A 16,591-nucleotide genomic window follows, 5' to 3' on the forward strand; every position below is an offset into this window, starting at 1 on the left:
AAGCAAAAGCAGTTTGTATTCAAACTTTCCACTCAGACTCATTTGTATTCCACAACAGTCATCCTATAATAGAAAAGATAAAATATGCAAATTTAGGAACGTAGAGTGCTTCGAGATGGCAATTTGAAGGTTAAGATTGATTCAGCAATATCCACTATGTTTCTAAATCCAGACCAAAAAAAAGGGAAAGAAAGATTTTTTTTTGACAAGAAATGAACTGATAAAAGGTTACTGAAAAAGCCATAAGAAAAGAAAAGCCTCAACTTCACTGTCTCAATACACTCTTTCAACAGAATGGAGATGTGAACAAAAGGAGAGTCCGCAGAGCAGTGATTTCAATAGTAGCAGGGGCAGCGACTTATTACAAATCTTCAGCAGTCGTAAAAAGTTGAACTCTTAAATGTTGCTGAGGGTGGCTTGTCTGTAATCCGTTTTATTCTTTTGTCAAATAATCTCCCCAACGTGCATCAGCGCTCTATTTATCCGTCTACTCCACCTTAAAGGCCACCGTAAAGGACACGACTGTATCAGCGTTGTGACAAACCATTCAGGATATTTAGCATTTAAAAAATCTCTCCTTTATCACCTTTTTCTTCTTATCACCACATTAGCAAAAAAAAATCCTGCGGCTCGAAAAAATAGTGAAAACCAGTTGATGCAAAATGAATTAGTTCGAAGCGTATTCATGAATAATTTATAGAGCCACTTCCAAATAATAAATAAACAAATGAATAAATAAACAAGCAGGCAAGCAAACATCAACAAACACATTTTTCCCAGTATTTTTTTTTTCTTCGTATAAATGTCTCTGGTAATCCAGTGTCCAATTCTGTGATATTCTTGAAAAATGGTCTGGTACAAGTTACTTACCACACTGTTTGTTTTCCAAAAGGATGTGGATCAGGAACAGTGTGAGGGTTCTGCAGGAGAACGGACACATGTGGCTTGGAGCTGCAGACAACTTTACAGTTGCTACAGTCAAACTGGTCACCAAAGTTTGTGACTAAGTCTTAAAGTTTGGCAAAATATAGAGATTTGAATCCTGCTAATAGTCCTTTCTCTTTTCTGTCTCTCAGGAGACAACCTCAGCAGTCAATGAACACATGGGAAGTTGTCCTCGTGTCCTCCTGTCACATAAACTCTCCATTCTCAGTATTCTCACTCAGTCGAGCGTTGAAAAAATACATTTTTAAACTCTTAAAACTAGCCTTTACTCTACATTTTGCCTCTCAAAGCTTTTTTATTTTTTAGTTCTCTGATGTGCTTTAGCATCCATCGGGGATTTGAACACACCTCCAGGGTTCTCATGGGAAAAGCCTGATGGACTCATTCAGCTCCGTTTCAGTGAGAACTGGAGAAAGAAACCAAAATGTTGGGACGGTACGGGTGGTGTAAAACGGTCTCTGTCCTGACACAGTGTTTCCTGCTATGTGTCCTGAACACACAGTCTCCAAAGACAGAAAAAAAAGACCGGCGGTACAGGCATTTGGGCTAAAGCACGGTGGCGTTGTGGCCCTCCATCCTTGGCAGCCTCGGGTCCTGTACCGTCCCCATCGTGACCAGCAGTGGACGGCTGTCCTCGGACATGCCTGAGCGACCCAGGGACACTGAGGTGGGGATGGAGGCCCCTCTCTGGTGGGCTGCTGAGGAGATACCCTGCTGGGGCTGACTGGGTGGAGGAGGGGCGTTGGGGTTCCCGTGGGCGGCCTCCAGCGGCAGGCCCTGCTCCTGGTAGCCATAGCCGATGTTCCCACACGGGAAGCGTCTCAGTCTGTAGAGGGGAACCGGGGGCAAGGCAGCTGAATCTAAAAGCAGAGGGGACTGGGCGGCAGGAGGGGGTGGTGGGGGCAGCAGAGGTCTGCAGAGACCCTGCTGCTGCTGCTGCTGCTGCTGCTGATGGTGCAGCAGCTGGAGCTTATGCTGCTGCTGGAGCTGATGCTGCTGCTGCAGCTGATGCTGGAACTGCTTGTGCTGGTGCTGGAGACCCAGAGCTCCGGCCACCTCAGCCACAGTCCTGCCCACGTGCTCCTGCCCCTCGCCAGGCACCCGGCTGCCACTTCCTCCCACTCCCCCCACCCCTCCCTGCCTCTGCTGCTGCTGCTGCTGCTGCTGCTGCTGCTGCTGCTTCCTCTGCTGCAGGAACCACGAGCCATACGTCGGGTTCCACAGACTTGTGTTCTTTCCATTGTGGCCATCCTTCTCTGCTGGGTGGCCCTGGGTGAACGCCAGGTTGATGTGGCCCCCCTCAGGGCTGGGCTGGGTGGTGACATGAGGTCCCTTGGCAGTGAGTGTAGAGGCTGTGGAGGTGGCTGTGTTAGTGGTTGTAATGGTGATGGAGGTCTGTGTGTGAGGCTGCTGGTGCTGGTGGAGGTATGGCTGGGGCTGGGGCTGGGGCTGGACTGATGTCTGTGCTTTGGCCTCAGATGCTGTGCTCATCTCCACAGTGTGCTCCCCGCCTCTCCTGGTCTCCTCTGTGGGATAGGATGGGGGCGGCTGCAGGACCTCCCCATCAGGCACCTGGGCATTCACCAGCACAGTTGGAGCTGAGGGGTCGTCAGGGTGCATGGGTACACGCTCCTCCTCTTCGGGGATTGGTCCATACTCTACAGGCAGGGGCATGGTAACCACATCAGGGTCCTAGAATGAGGCAGACACCAAGACATCAGAGTTGGATAAAACTAAACTGCAAGTATGAGGTGAGAACATTTAGTCAACAGTTCCTTTGACTAAGAGGAAAATTAATTTAGTCATCTGTAGCCTAAATACATTCATGGCTGCTGTATGAATCATATTCTTTGTTGTTAATACGGTCGATCGTAGATGTTTTCCTCGAGAAAGAACTGCGACTCTAATTTTGATATTTGAACTGTTTAAATTTTTGTTGTTCTTGTCAGTCAATAACCCACCAGGTCTCCACAAGTGGACACTTATAAAACTTTTATCTATGAAAATAATCTCACTTTGAAAGTCATTATTATATAGGAAAATAATGTGGAATAAATGTCAAATATACCTTTTAAGTACACAATGTGAGTACATTTTGTTGTACATAAAACTGCATTGAGTAATTAATAGTTGACTTGAACCGTGGCTGAACTATAAAGAAAAATAACTTTTCATGCAGAAATATGCATTGATTTTGCTAATACAAAAATATATTGTGTTGTCCTTTATAGACATCCAGTACAGACTTGGAGTTGGAATTTACAGGGCATAATCACTTATGTATTAAAATACTTCCTCAAATGATTTATTTTGCCATTTCATGTGTTCATGGTAGCAGAATCCCACGGTGTGCTATGTTTAGTTACCTGTAAGCAGTAGTCAATTCTCTCCAGGATAGTTGAGAAGTTGGGCCTGTCTTCAGGCTGATGCTGCCAACTCTGGGTCATTATACGGTACCTGAAGTGACACATGAGGGAAGACATATAAGAGGAAAATGCTAAAAGGGAATATAAAAAATATCAAGAAATTTGTTGTTATTGATGAAACAACAAAGCATCTTGACTTTGACTTGCTGGATCAACAATTTTGATTTTCAAAATAATGTTGTTTTTTATACTTCCAAAACACAGTCATACTATATGAAGAATTTTAAATGTTGCAAAACACAGATTGCAAATATAACAATTAGGAGGTAAATGAGGGTAACATCTAGTTCTGTATTTTTATACTAAATATATTTGATCATATCTCCAGTTTAACTTGACCTATCATCATCAAAAAACTGGCATGGAGGTTCAAAGGTGACGGAAGGGCTCGACGTTGTTTGGGTTTTTGTTCTGACATCATAAAGTAATTTGACAAGGTAGTATTTTGATAGTGATAAGGTTAACAAGCCAGTGTTTCACATGGTTGGCACTTTAGGGGAGCTGAAGAGAAGAGCCTGAAATCCATACCCTCTAAATTTTCCAGGAAAAAACAACAAAAAAGTCCTTTCCATAGAAATCAGTCCACAGGCTTTTTAGAAAGTCAGGGAAGGTCTAATTTTTTTTAAGTTACATTACAATCCGTTCATATTACAAACTGGTCATTACACCAACAGTTCTTCAAAAAGTACCTTTCTTCTACTCACTGCAGACATAGAGGAAAAAATAGAGGCTGACCAGCACTATCTCCCCTGCTGATTTGATAAAACGCCAGTTTGATCATGTTTGACAAAAATATCCTTAATAGTTGTCTCCCACCAGTTTGAGTGATTGTGTTCAAGAGGGGACGCAGAGAAGAGGAAAAGCTAACAGTGAAGTTAAATTCTGAGATATGGTTTTAATTGCTGAGCTGAGCTGCATTCAGCAATCAACGTGTCCTGCTGTTTCAAAGAAAGAAATACACATTTACAGGGAATTTGCGAGGCAGGCTGGAAAATTATGTGAGGTTTCATTTGCAAAGCTGCGGCCAACAGGTGTGAAGGGAAAAGCTGTGAAAAATCACAGAGAGTGTGCCAGAGTGTGGCTCGAAAGCACATACGAGAAGGAGGGAAAATGTGTGTGTGCATCTGCCCGTATACGTTTTATAATAGAGTCGGTATAAGAGGTGGTATCTGAGAAGTGAGTTAAAAATACAGTGTGATATGGAAATGGTTTTCAAGCTCTCTATCAGCCTCCCATGACTTCTCCTAAATTGGGAGGCAAACATGAAAGAAAACTGTTAATGTGGTTTCCATATTGAAAGCGCTGAGAGTCATCGCCCAAAAAATTTCCTGACAGCTTCGAGGTCGCAACTCGTTTACGTGTCAATATCAGCGACTCATCAGAGCCTTTCATGTCTTCGTCTGCTCTTTTTCCCCCCTCTTTTATATGCTATGCCTACTGTGTACACAAGCTTCTGTTTATGTTATGGAGTAATTAGACCTCATGGGATCACATTATTCTTGTGATCATGTGAAGCATATGATCAGTATGTGTGGATGTGCAGCAGGCGGCAACCTCCCAGTCTGAGCAGTGAAGCAAACCAGGAAGTGTCTTAAGTCTGCATTCTTTCAAGAATCCAACAGGGGGCGCCAAAGAACTCCGGTCCTATCTATCTCAATACAAAAGGAGACGACTTCTCACTTGATTTATTACCTCAGAAAAATTTCTAACACTATGGTCTCAATCGCTAGTTTCAAGTCTTCTTCAAGACAATCAGTGCGTTTACATGCACAGTAATCGAGCTATGCTTAAAAATCGATATTGGCGTCTAATAAGACTTCTGTTCTTGTCCCAGTTTACATGCAACTGAGAAAATCTAAAAACTGACGGGAACGTGTCCTCCTCCTCAAAACTGGATGGCGATATGCGTTGTTTCAGTGGGTTAATATGGCGCCCTTTGCGGTTGACCTCAGTTCAACACTTTCTGCCGTCGCTATCTGGTCGCTACCGATCGGCGGCTGGCTAATGTGACCGGCTAATGTGCGAGCGGCTAATGCGAGTGGCTAATGTGCAAGCGGCTAATGCGAGCGGCTTTCTCGGATGTTTTTTTTCCGGGGTCATTCGCCAGCGTGGGGGTGGAGCATGCGCACATGCATTGTCTTGTCATACATGCCAGTGAAAATCCTATTCCAATCGCATTATCTGGGTGTCCTAATCGGAGTGGGAGAACTCCGACATCAGTCGGACTAACACGTTTACATGTACTTCAGTTGTCCAGTTATAGTCAGATTAAGGCAATAATTTGTTTTTTCAAGTGTCATGTAAACATACTGAATGTGATGTAAATTGTGTAAATAATTGTCCCATTTAGAAGAAAATAGATGATAAAGAAGCTCATGATTTGGGGGATAGCTTTGATTGACAGGTCGGTAACACAGCAAGCTGTGAATCTGGATAGAAGCGAAGCAAAACAAAGCATTTCCATGGCACTGTGTAAATCTATTGCCCTCAACTTGTTTGTTGTTCCCTCTGTGTTTGACCCTTTCACAGTGTTTTTAATTCATGAAAGCATATTTGAACATTTTGTTAATTTAAAAATGTTCAGTGTTCGGTTGTACTAAAAGACACTCCTCGGAGTGTTTTTCCTGGTAAGTAACGTTTTGATTTAGCGTAAACAGTTTATTTTTAGATACACCCATCCCCCTCAGTCCAAATTTAGTCTCTCCTGGTTTCAAAGAAGGCCCAACCTAAAGCAAGATGGCGACAAGATGACGTTACGCTGAACTCGATGCTTCAAGTCCACAAACCAGTGGTTGACATCACGGTGACGTCCATTATCTATATAGAGTCTAGAATGTGCACTTACACTGGCCCAGGGCAGTTTTTAGGTGGGTCCATTCTTCCGCCGTTGGTTACAAACTCCAACACTTCCTGATTACTGCGGCTTGGATATGGCATGTAGCCCAATGAGAAGATCTCCCACAGCAGAACCCCAAATGACCTGTGGATGATGGGAGGACACATTAGTTACAGCGAGGGAAAGACAAGAGGGTGAGACTAAGGACAATCAAGTCATAAATTATAAACATCATCAAAGCTGAAGCTGTAAAGGATGAGCGCAGAGGACAAGAATGAGATAGAGACAAGATGAGGAATTGAATGCCAACATACGGCTCAGGAGGCGCTGAAGGACAGAGGAAGGTAAGTGCAGAAAGAGAGAAAGAGGGCAGGCTGGGACAGCAGACGTCTGAGTGTGAAACATAGGAGGTGAAATCACAGGAAGACTGTGCTCAGTCTTTGCAAGAGAAGAGTGAGAGATTCTCACCATGTGTCTGTTTTAGATGTGAAGATGCCCTCCATGAAGGCTTCAGGTGGCATCCACTTCACTGGTAGCATGGCACGTCCACCCTTCCTGTAATAGCTGGCCCTACAAATGCACACACACAAACAAACAAACACACATTTTGAATGGTAAAATGCTTGATGACTAAGTGGTAAATACAAAAATAGTAATATAGGTTTTTTATTTGTGCACTAATAATATCAAGAGGACATAGAATACAAGTAAACATGTTCCCTTAAAAGGTAAGATATGTAAAAAGTAAGTTAGTCTCTCAGCGTGGCCGAGTGAGCGCCACAGTGAATGAAGAGAAGGATCGGCATTAGCAAAAACGAAGCAGTGCATCAGAGGAATAAAACCTTATTTCACAGTTTTGTTCTAAAGCCCAAATAAACACCCTCCCACCTCCACACAACCCTGCGGGAAGGTGCCACATTGCTGGTGTTTGTGTGAATACGAGCTTCATGCTGTGGCTGTGTGTGTGTGTGTGTGTGTGTGTGTGTGTGTGTCGGTAAAACAGACACACTGACCAATAGGCCACTGTGCACAGCAGACAACTAGTTCACTGAAGAAGAACACCACCTTGTATCATAAACGCTAAAAGGTGTCTTGTGAGCTGTTTGTCTGTATTAGATGCAGAGGGGCGTAATGAAAGGGTAGTTTTCAAGACCTGGGAATGGTGTGCACAGCCCACATGGGGCCCAAAGACTCTACTGATGCCCAAAGATGCTCTAAAACAGCAAAACAAGAAGAAAAGTACTCACAAAATGATTTATTGCACTTACTTACAGTAAGGAGTGTAGAAAAAATATCTAATTGTGATTATTTGGACTGATATTGCGATTGCTGAGTCACAATATTTTTTTGGATTGTTATTCTCATTTTAAATGAAACATTTATTTAAATGATCATGATGTGGGTTTTTGTAAAAATCTGTACTAAACAAAGATTTTTTTATTTTATGGATGTCTTTTTTTGTCCGTAGAATACAATTTGTCGATTATCTGCAGCACCACAGTACTGTAATATATTCAGAATGGTACACATATTCTGCTTTTAACAAATATTGAGTTTTCTGCAGTTTGCGTATTGCACTTGTCTATCTAGTCTAATAAAATGCAAATTAATTGTTCAGACTGTTTAATACTGGGTTTAGGTACTCATACCTACACAGTGTATGGCCTATTCCACTTTTAATCTGCTAACTTCAAAGCTTTAAAAGTAAAAACTACTTTGTAACCTTCATAGAAATGTAGTGAAGTATAAGTCATAGACAGTGGAGGATTGTAACTAAGTAGATTTACTCAAGTACTGTACTTAAGTACAATTTTGAGGTACGTGTAGTTTACTTCAGTATTTCCATTTTATGTAACTTTATACTTCTTCTCCACTACATTTAGCTGACAGCTTTAGTTACTTTTTAGGTTGAGATTTAACATAAAAAACATGATTAGTTTAAAGTGATTAGACATTTTTGTAAATAAAACCGCATAACAGTATATTAAGTAGTTAAAATGAGCCCTACCTTGCGAAAAAAAAAATTATAATCCAATGATAAATCTGGAATATAATAATCTGAGTGGGTCCATTTTGCATGACGAGTACTTTTACTTTTGATACTGTAATTACATTTTGATGCTGATACTTCTGTACTTTTACTAGAATTAGATTTGAATGCAGGACTTTATCTTGTGGAGTAATTTCACACTGTGGTATTAGTACTTTTACTTAAGTAAGAGATCAGAATATTTTTTCCACCACTGGTCATACGTTTCCAAAAATAATAATACTCAAATAAAGTACAGGTACTTGTACATATGTACAGCACAGTTAAGGTATGTTGTGACTGTCCACCCATGGACATAAACTGAGATTGATTATCAGTATTATTATATTTGCATTATCTGTACATTTCATATTATACCTTTAAGAAAGGGAAAACTTGAATTGAATGAAAATCAGGATCTGGAGTTTGCAGCACCATTACCATGGCAACACCGCTGCCCTCAAAAGCAGAGGGTAAGAAAAAAAAAAAAAAATCTAACATCCAGCAATTAATTCACTGTTTGTCAGCGTCTGTATCAGCACTCGGATCCAATCGCATCTGTAGCTTCCTAACATGTTGCTGTGAGACCCTCTAAGAACTCCTTATCTCGGCAAGAGGGAAGAGGCAGATTCTTCGCCAGGCCGAGCCCCGTCTCAGCCATCTTTAATGCTGTCTCGGGCTAGAGAAATTATCTGATGCGTGCTCTATCTGATTGCTGGTTGCTGATGGAGGTCACTGCCTGGTTCATCTCGCCCTGCTCGAGGCACACGCCGAGGACAGACATGAACTGCTCGCCTCCCCATCCATCAAAGTGTCCACACAGAAAAAATGGACACACATCACGATCCGAGTTAAGTGGTGTCAGCTGTGTTTGGCTCGGAAAAAGGCATCATTTGGCATTGTTTGCTGTTGCAGAGGAGTAAATCTGTTTGCCCCAAGTGATTTAGTCATAAATATGACATTTTTTTCCCCTAAGCAGTTGTTTGCAAACATGGCAAGTGCTTCATAATAAATAGGAGTGTAATAGTCACAGGTTTGTGACTGGAAGGTTTCCAGTTGAAATCTCTGGAGAAGTAAAGCAGTAACAGTCTCTTTCTTTCCACCTTAAAGTGAAGTGAAGCACCCACTGCACATGGCAGTGCAGGAAAGGACTGTAATTACAGCGGGCAGCTCCCAGGTGTGAATGTGAAGCAGGATGAGAATAAAGCATTATGCTCAGTTGGCCGTCCCCAGACAAATAAAAGCAACAAACAAACAAAAAATAAAATAGAGAAAGGAAAAGAATGGCAAATACATCAAACATGGGGTGGCAAAGAATAAATGAGCTTGAATAAAATATGGGACAACAAGCAAAAAAAATAAATAAAAAAGATGGTGGTTTTGGCAGCCTGAGCTCCTCAGATATGGCATCCAAAGCCTATGGGGGTTTGGGCTGCATGACCCATCACATTTTGTCTGTCTAGTTTATCTTTAGTTGAGGAGGATTTCAAGCTGTGCTCTGGCTCACCAGGGGCACAAATGTCTGAACTGCTGTTAAAAGCCAGAGCTTGCATGCCTTAAAAGTCATCTGTGAAACTGAATCCAAAAATAAAATGCAACTGGTGCCAGGAAGCTTAAACAGATGTAGCTGCACCAGGTGAGGTTAGTCACTCAAACATGAAAAAAACAACAACAAAAAAACATGTTTGTTACTTGCTCCAAACATCTTCTTGGTGTGATAATAGACATCCAGGTTTTAAAGGTGAAAGGATAACAAGTGTGGACTCAAGGCAAACAACGAGAGCACTTTAACTCTACAGCTGTGTGTCTTCAGGGGAGCAGTGTGTAGAGATGACAATGGATGATATGCTGTCAGATAGTATGGCTCAAAGGGAAATATAGATTAGTAAACTATTGACATAAAAGTTAGCCTTGAAGAGAATTACACACAATCAATGGAGCAGAAAAAAATAATCACTAGTTGGGTCTGTTTGCTGAGAGCCTCAGGACAGAAACGCCTTCTATCACTTAGAAACTTCTTCATATCAGTGATGGGAATAAGTTACCTCCTACATTTTCTAGAAACTACAATTACCACCATGTTCTAGTGTCTGTCTAATGTCATTCTACAGTGCGTACTTCCTCATGACTAATTCACAAGTACTTTGACACTTATTAACCCACACTGGTTCACCGTTGTAAAGTTTACCTCCTCTTCACTTCAGAGTTAATCCATTACAGCACACAGCTAATTAAAAATTTGAAAACCTTGAAACAGAGGTCTATTGAGATGCACAGGTTTTATTCATACACTCATGTAGTGCTAGAAGAACAGAGTCAACATCTTTACTAATGGATCATTTCAGAGGTTTTCAAACAAACTATTATTGAATTAGCAGGTCATTCACAAGCCAAAACTGTTGACAGACAATGAATATGATTTTAGAAGCTGTGCAGGTTGGAAGGGAAGCTGAATGGGACCAACCGGCCGAGAACTTTCAACCAGAAGACCAGTGTTGGTGTCCCGTTGTTTGAAATGTTGTCTCGAAGTAGTGTTTTGTTTTCCATTATCTGCTCACACATCCCTGCCCTCTTACTTTATGCAACATGTTCTTAGACTGATATTGTATTAATATGATGTTTAAGCTGTGTAAGTACACCGCTGGGTGGGCATGACCAACCAGCACAAGACCTAAACTGGGAGACAAGAGTTTGAGTTCTTGAGTTCTGGAAGTTTCGCCCCGATTAGGTGTTTTTGTGTCCTGTTGTTGGAAGATATGTCTGGATTTTTTTTTTTTTAAAGCCTAACTCTGTTATTCTTACCGAACCAAAGTGTTTTAATTGTGCTTTCAAAGTCTTTAAAACAACAATCATTACATGTTGATGATGTTTCACCAACCCTAACCAAGTAGTTTTGGTGCCTAACCTTAATCAAAGTGCTTTAAAAGTATTTTAAAAAATGATCACATGTTTACAATATTGTAGTGACCCTGCAGGACTATGGGATGCTTTTTATCAGCCTGATAGGCCAGTTTGGGATGAGGAGGGCGGGGAGCGGGAGCGAAGAGGAGGGCAGTTCGGGGAGAGGCACTGCAACATTTCACAGTTTGCTAGTTATCTAGTGTTCAGCTACCAGCATTTGGTCAGCCCTGCAACTCTGTTATTAGCCTGTTCAAGAGGGTAACAAAACCTGGTTCTCCGGTTAAACGCCAGCCACCGTGTCATCGTCATTCCACTAGCTAGCCTCAGAAGTGATGGGCCGCAAACGTGATGGGCCGTTACATTATGTTGGTATCATCACAGGTTTATAGAGCGTTTAAAGCAGCTGCCATGTGTCACAATAGGAACAGGTTGCAGTGATTCAGAAACAGTTTCAGTTTTTGGACATGCAATTGTTTTATACAACTCTCTGCTGTTTTATAACTTTATTATTTGCTTATGTCATGTCAGTCAAAATTAACTATACTTGTGAATGCTGAACAGTCATTCCATATAAAACTAATAGTCCTCATTTCATTGCTTGAGTTATTACATACAAAAATGTTGAACTAGTTGTCAAAATCTGTCAAGCAAATTTTATATATTTTTTTCTAAATCTTTATTTTTATTTTTTTTTACTGAAATAGTCTCTGGAATTGAATTAATTTCTCTAAGGTGAACCTCAGCTTTCACTGATGAGAAGGGCTGTGTGAAGCATTAGTTGCAACCAATGATAAGCCACTTCTCTACAATCACTCAGAGCTGAATCCCATAAACCCATAAACACTTTACAACATATATGAACCAAGCAGGACACTATGACACTGTACTGTGCACAGCTCCAACCATAGGGAGTTTATGTTTGTTGTAAATAAGGGTGTTTTTTTCCTTTTGCACAATGCTGTAAACAAATTAGAATTGAAAAGAGCATATGCAATAAAAATGTGAAACATACATATTCAATGTGTTGTACTCATTTACCTTACTAAGTACAGTAATGTGTAACTTTACTGTAGTTTTCAAATGGCTGTGCAAAAAGCATATAGTGCTGTCTTGAGCATTTTCAGGTAATGTCACCAAGATCTGACTATTTTGCATTGGAAAACATTTACAGAGTAAACTGCTTTTGCAGGTTATCAACTAGGTTTTGCAGTTTGTTCTAATTGTTTTGAGAAAAGCATTAACTGTTGTGCAAATTGAAATAGTGATGTGAGAAATGCACCAAAGTGACTGAGATAAACTGTAATGTTCATTATATTTGTGGTTAAAAAATATAGAGATTTAACATATCTGTAGTTTGTGGAAATGTAAAAAAACAAATAAACACTTTTGTGTCTTGTTACATTAAGAATAAACCAAAAAATGTAAGTGTTATTACAGGAGAATTACTTTTTTTCTGGTACTACGACCTTATAAGGCAAGGACTTACTCTCCTTAACTCTTTCTTGTATTTGATTTACAGCCACTTATTTTTCTGACCTCAGCAAGTGAAAAAATGAAAAGTTTTGTGCATTGCCATTCAGTCTGTTATCTGCCCATTAGAAAACGCTGAAATGTTTTAAAAGATTGAAGGATGGTGCAATGTAGAGGATAAGACTGATAATCCCCCTATCAGTGGATCGACCTGTTTTTTGTGTGTGTTTGTTTTAGCACCAGGGTTTATGGACATATATATTACGACTGCTAACACCAGCGACACAGACTGAAAGCTGAGCTGCAGATTAGGAAGGGCTTAAATACAGTCCCAGGAAATCTATAGCACAAATGGTGCTGTTTTATATGTTTTTTTTCAGTGTGCAGAAGGGAAGCTGGAAGATAGAGAGACGCATTAGAGGCAAAAACTAACAGTAAGAGACAGAGGCAGAGCAGACTGTGCTGAATGGAGGGGAAGATAGAAGATGCACCTGAGGACACAGTGTAGAGCCGAATACTTGCTTCTGTTCATTCACTTCAATGCCTACCCTGTGTCTGTGTGTGTGTGTGTGTGTGTGTGTGTGTGTGCATTAATAAATACAACCTAAAGTCATGCTACACACCATTGTTAATAGTTCCTACGTGGTCATTTAAGGCAAAAGCAATTCTGACAGCGCAGTGAATCTCTCTTCATCGTGGCGGCTGTTTACCTCCGGATGATTACTGACTGGCAGTTTTTGTTTACCCAGCTTTTTATTTACCACCGCATCGCTGGTGTGCAGGCATGCGTGCGAGACTGTGTGAGGGAATATGTGTGTGTGTGCGAGAGAGGATGAAGTCTATGGAAAAAACCCACGTGTGCAAGCATGCCCGTGGCTCTGCTCCCAGAAAATAAAAAGCTGACATTAAGCCTTGTCCTGGCCCCTCAGCGTGACGCCCGTCCCCTGCCACGGCCTCACAATCACTCCCACGTCCCTCGTCACATAGCAGGAGGGCCACATCATGAAACAGCAGAAATAACACACCGACGGCAAAGTGCACAAAACAAGCACCCCTCCCTCTCAAAATAATAATAATCTCAAAAAAAGAAGCCCCAGCACCACTGCTCCAGGCTGAGAGATAAAAAATAAATCACACAGAGGCACCTGAAAAACTGACATCAGCAATTAAATCAAGCGCTCCTAATGCGGCTCCCCAGGGGTGTTGTGCAACAGTCTCTTCCGGATGCTCTGAGAGTGACTTTGCTCTCGTGTGACTTTTCCATCGGATGATTCGACAGTGCTGCATTGATATATCTGAATGTTGTGACATATTTCCCCTGCTCTAATTCAGTAGAAGATGAAGGGCTTGGGAGATTTCCCCGCTGGATTGTGCATTTATTTAAATGGTGTCACGTGAAATTGTGCTAGCTATATTAAAAAAGTTTGAGCTAAGAATAATGAGACGCCGGTGGAGCTGATGTAGATTAAAAGCAGGAATCAGTGTGACAGTGTGATGGAGAATAGAAAACACTTCCACAGCCGTGATTCAACATTTACCAGTCTAAAAGTCTTCATAATAAATGAATGATCACATGCAGAGAAATGCTCTTCCTTAGTTGAGCTGGTGCTTTACTAAAATATGATTTCTTATATATTTTATTTGTTCATGCAGTTAAAAATATCTTGCACCCAGTATGCTCATGTTAATCTGGCTAGCCAGTTGTATTTATACCAAATGATTCTGAAGGGAATAAAGAGGAAGAAGATCTAACAGTGTCTGAGTCCAGCTTTCTCTGGACTCTGTTCACTCACGGCTGTTTAGGGACACAGTTTGGGGTCTCGCTCTTGTATTTTCATTTCTCACATCCTGTTGTTGAAGAATTGTCCATTGTCAGACTTTCACACTTAGTGTCAAGCCTTCAATACAATTAGAGCTAATCTTAGATCATATGAAAACAATAGTTATTTGTACAAATGGTTTAAGAGGAGCCATGTTGATGTTCAGTGCCAAAGCAGGAAGAAAGACGACGAGTCGCCAGAATGAATTTGGCATACGTTCTATCCTCGTATTTTTGAACCACAAATATGTTGGAGATAAACATTTCTGATTTCTCATTTGAGGCTGACAACACATGACGACTGCAACACATTGTAAACATGGCGACCTTTGTTTAAAATACTTTAACACTTTAACATGAGGCAACAAAACCACTTGGTAAAGGTTGTGTAAAAATCACAGTTAGGCTTAAAAAACCCTCATTCCAGACATAACTTCCAACAATGCGACACAAAAACACTTCTTCGAGAGAAAACTCCCAACAACGGGACTCGAACACCAGTGATGTGATGCGTTTTTGATGTGAATTAATAAAGGAGGAGAAGAAGCGAAGAAGTGACATTCAATGTACATTTAATGCACACAAGCTCAGATTCAGCTGCAGAATGAATCTTATATAGTCGTGGCACAGTGCCAGCTATTGTGGTATATTGAAGGTTCCTAAAGGTATAACGAGAATCTGTCCTCACTTAGTCAAGTCTGTCAACACAGAAGCAACATCTTACTCAAGTTCTGACAGTGCACACACATTCGTGATTACAGAACTTTGTGCTGAGTTGACAGTTGCATACTAATCACAAAAAAGCACCCTAACAACTCGTCTCACAGTTTTAAGTCCTGTGTTAGTTGGTCCCATCCCCCTCCCCTCCTCCAGTGGTGCACTCACTCAGCTTTACAAACCATATTACTACAATATCATACAAACGGCATGTTGCAATTACAAGTATCTGTGGTTCCAAGATACATACTAAGCAAAACAGTTTTTGCTGGAGACTAAACTGAGTAGGAGGGGAAAAAAAATGTACGAACAGATAAAGATTGGTGCTCTGTCCTAATTTTTGTACTTCTGTACTTACATTTGCTTTTTTGAGTGCATGAAGTGTGTTCATACTGATTATAGTATGGCAGCATGCAGCACTGGATGGTGAACTTATAATGTTATCGAAAGTGGAGGGAACACCATAACTATACAAATTTAAGTTATACTATACTGTAGTCAGATAGAAGCCATTATTGGGTTAAATTGTGAGTCTGACTTGTATTACTGCTAACACAGTGTTATATCAGTTACTATAACCTGTATGGAGTAAGACCGCTGTCAAAAAGATGTGTCCATGTTATAAGCATTCGTATTTGTAATGATAAACATTTGTGTGTAAATAAAAAAGTTGTACCCAAAATTCTGCTGTCACACACATGAGTCTGATAAATTATTAGGGTTAGGATTGTTTTTATGTGAGTATGAATCTAAAAGCTGTGAGTGCAAAGTCTTGTGAATACAACTCTAATTTCTACGACTACGAGTCTTCACTGTGAACACGAATTCAAGTTTGTGGGTACGAGTCGAAAAACTGTTGAAATGACGTCACAGGCAGGTCACAGGCAGGTCACAGGGGAAAGCAATCGAACCCCGAAAAATGCGCCGAAGGATGGCTGACAACATGGACACCGTCAGGGAAGCATCATCATCATCATCACAGGTAAAGTAAATAACACATCCAACATTTATTTATTTTTATTTAGTTGTTTATTTCATGAAATTGTACTGTTTTAAATAATATGAAGTTTATGGACGTTAAGACATTCTGCTTTAGCTTACAAGCTAACCACATGTCAGTTACTGCTTGTGTAACCAAACAATAGAATTAGTCAGAGTCCTGACAGCAGTTTACTATCAATCCAGAATTTATTTATTATATACGTGTATATCTGAGATCAGACACACAAGTGTGGTTTGCATGGGTCCAGACTAGTAATATTAATTAATAATTTAATAATTGATATTTGTTGTATTAACTTGCATGCTAATGATTGGCATACATTATTTTGCTAAAAATACAAAATTATTTTTTATGTCTGTCCAGCCTATGTGGGATAGAGTACTGTATGTTGGTAAATGACTATGTTAACAGTGGCATTTAGCCTAATGCATCAAACTTGTTGTTT

General features: G+C 40.7%; 1 protein-coding gene across 1 annotated transcript in view; it reads right to left on the reverse strand.

Moving 5' to 3' along the window:
• Positions 1 to 16,591, reverse strand: part of alk (ALK receptor tyrosine kinase) — a 507,772-nt gene continuing 491,181 nt past the window's right edge. Inside the window, exons 26-29 of the mRNA XM_059352649.1 lie at positions 6,676 to 6,777; positions 6,217 to 6,351; positions 3,312 to 3,402; positions 1 to 2,637 (exon numbers count right to left, since the gene is read on the reverse strand). Coding sequence (XP_059208632.1) covers positions 1,492 to 2,637; positions 3,312 to 3,402; positions 6,217 to 6,351; positions 6,676 to 6,777 — 1,474 coding nt within the window. The 3' untranslated portion in view covers positions 1 to 1,491. The remainder of the gene's footprint in view (positions 2,638 to 3,311; positions 3,403 to 6,216; positions 6,352 to 6,675; positions 6,778 to 16,591) is intronic.

Source organism: Centropristis striata, chromosome 16 (genome assembly GCF_030273125.1).
Source record: "Centropristis striata isolate RG_2023a ecotype Rhode Island chromosome 16, C.striata_1.0, whole genome shotgun sequence".
NCBI classification, from domain to species: Eukaryota; Metazoa; Chordata; class Actinopteri; order Perciformes; family Serranidae; genus Centropristis; species Centropristis striata.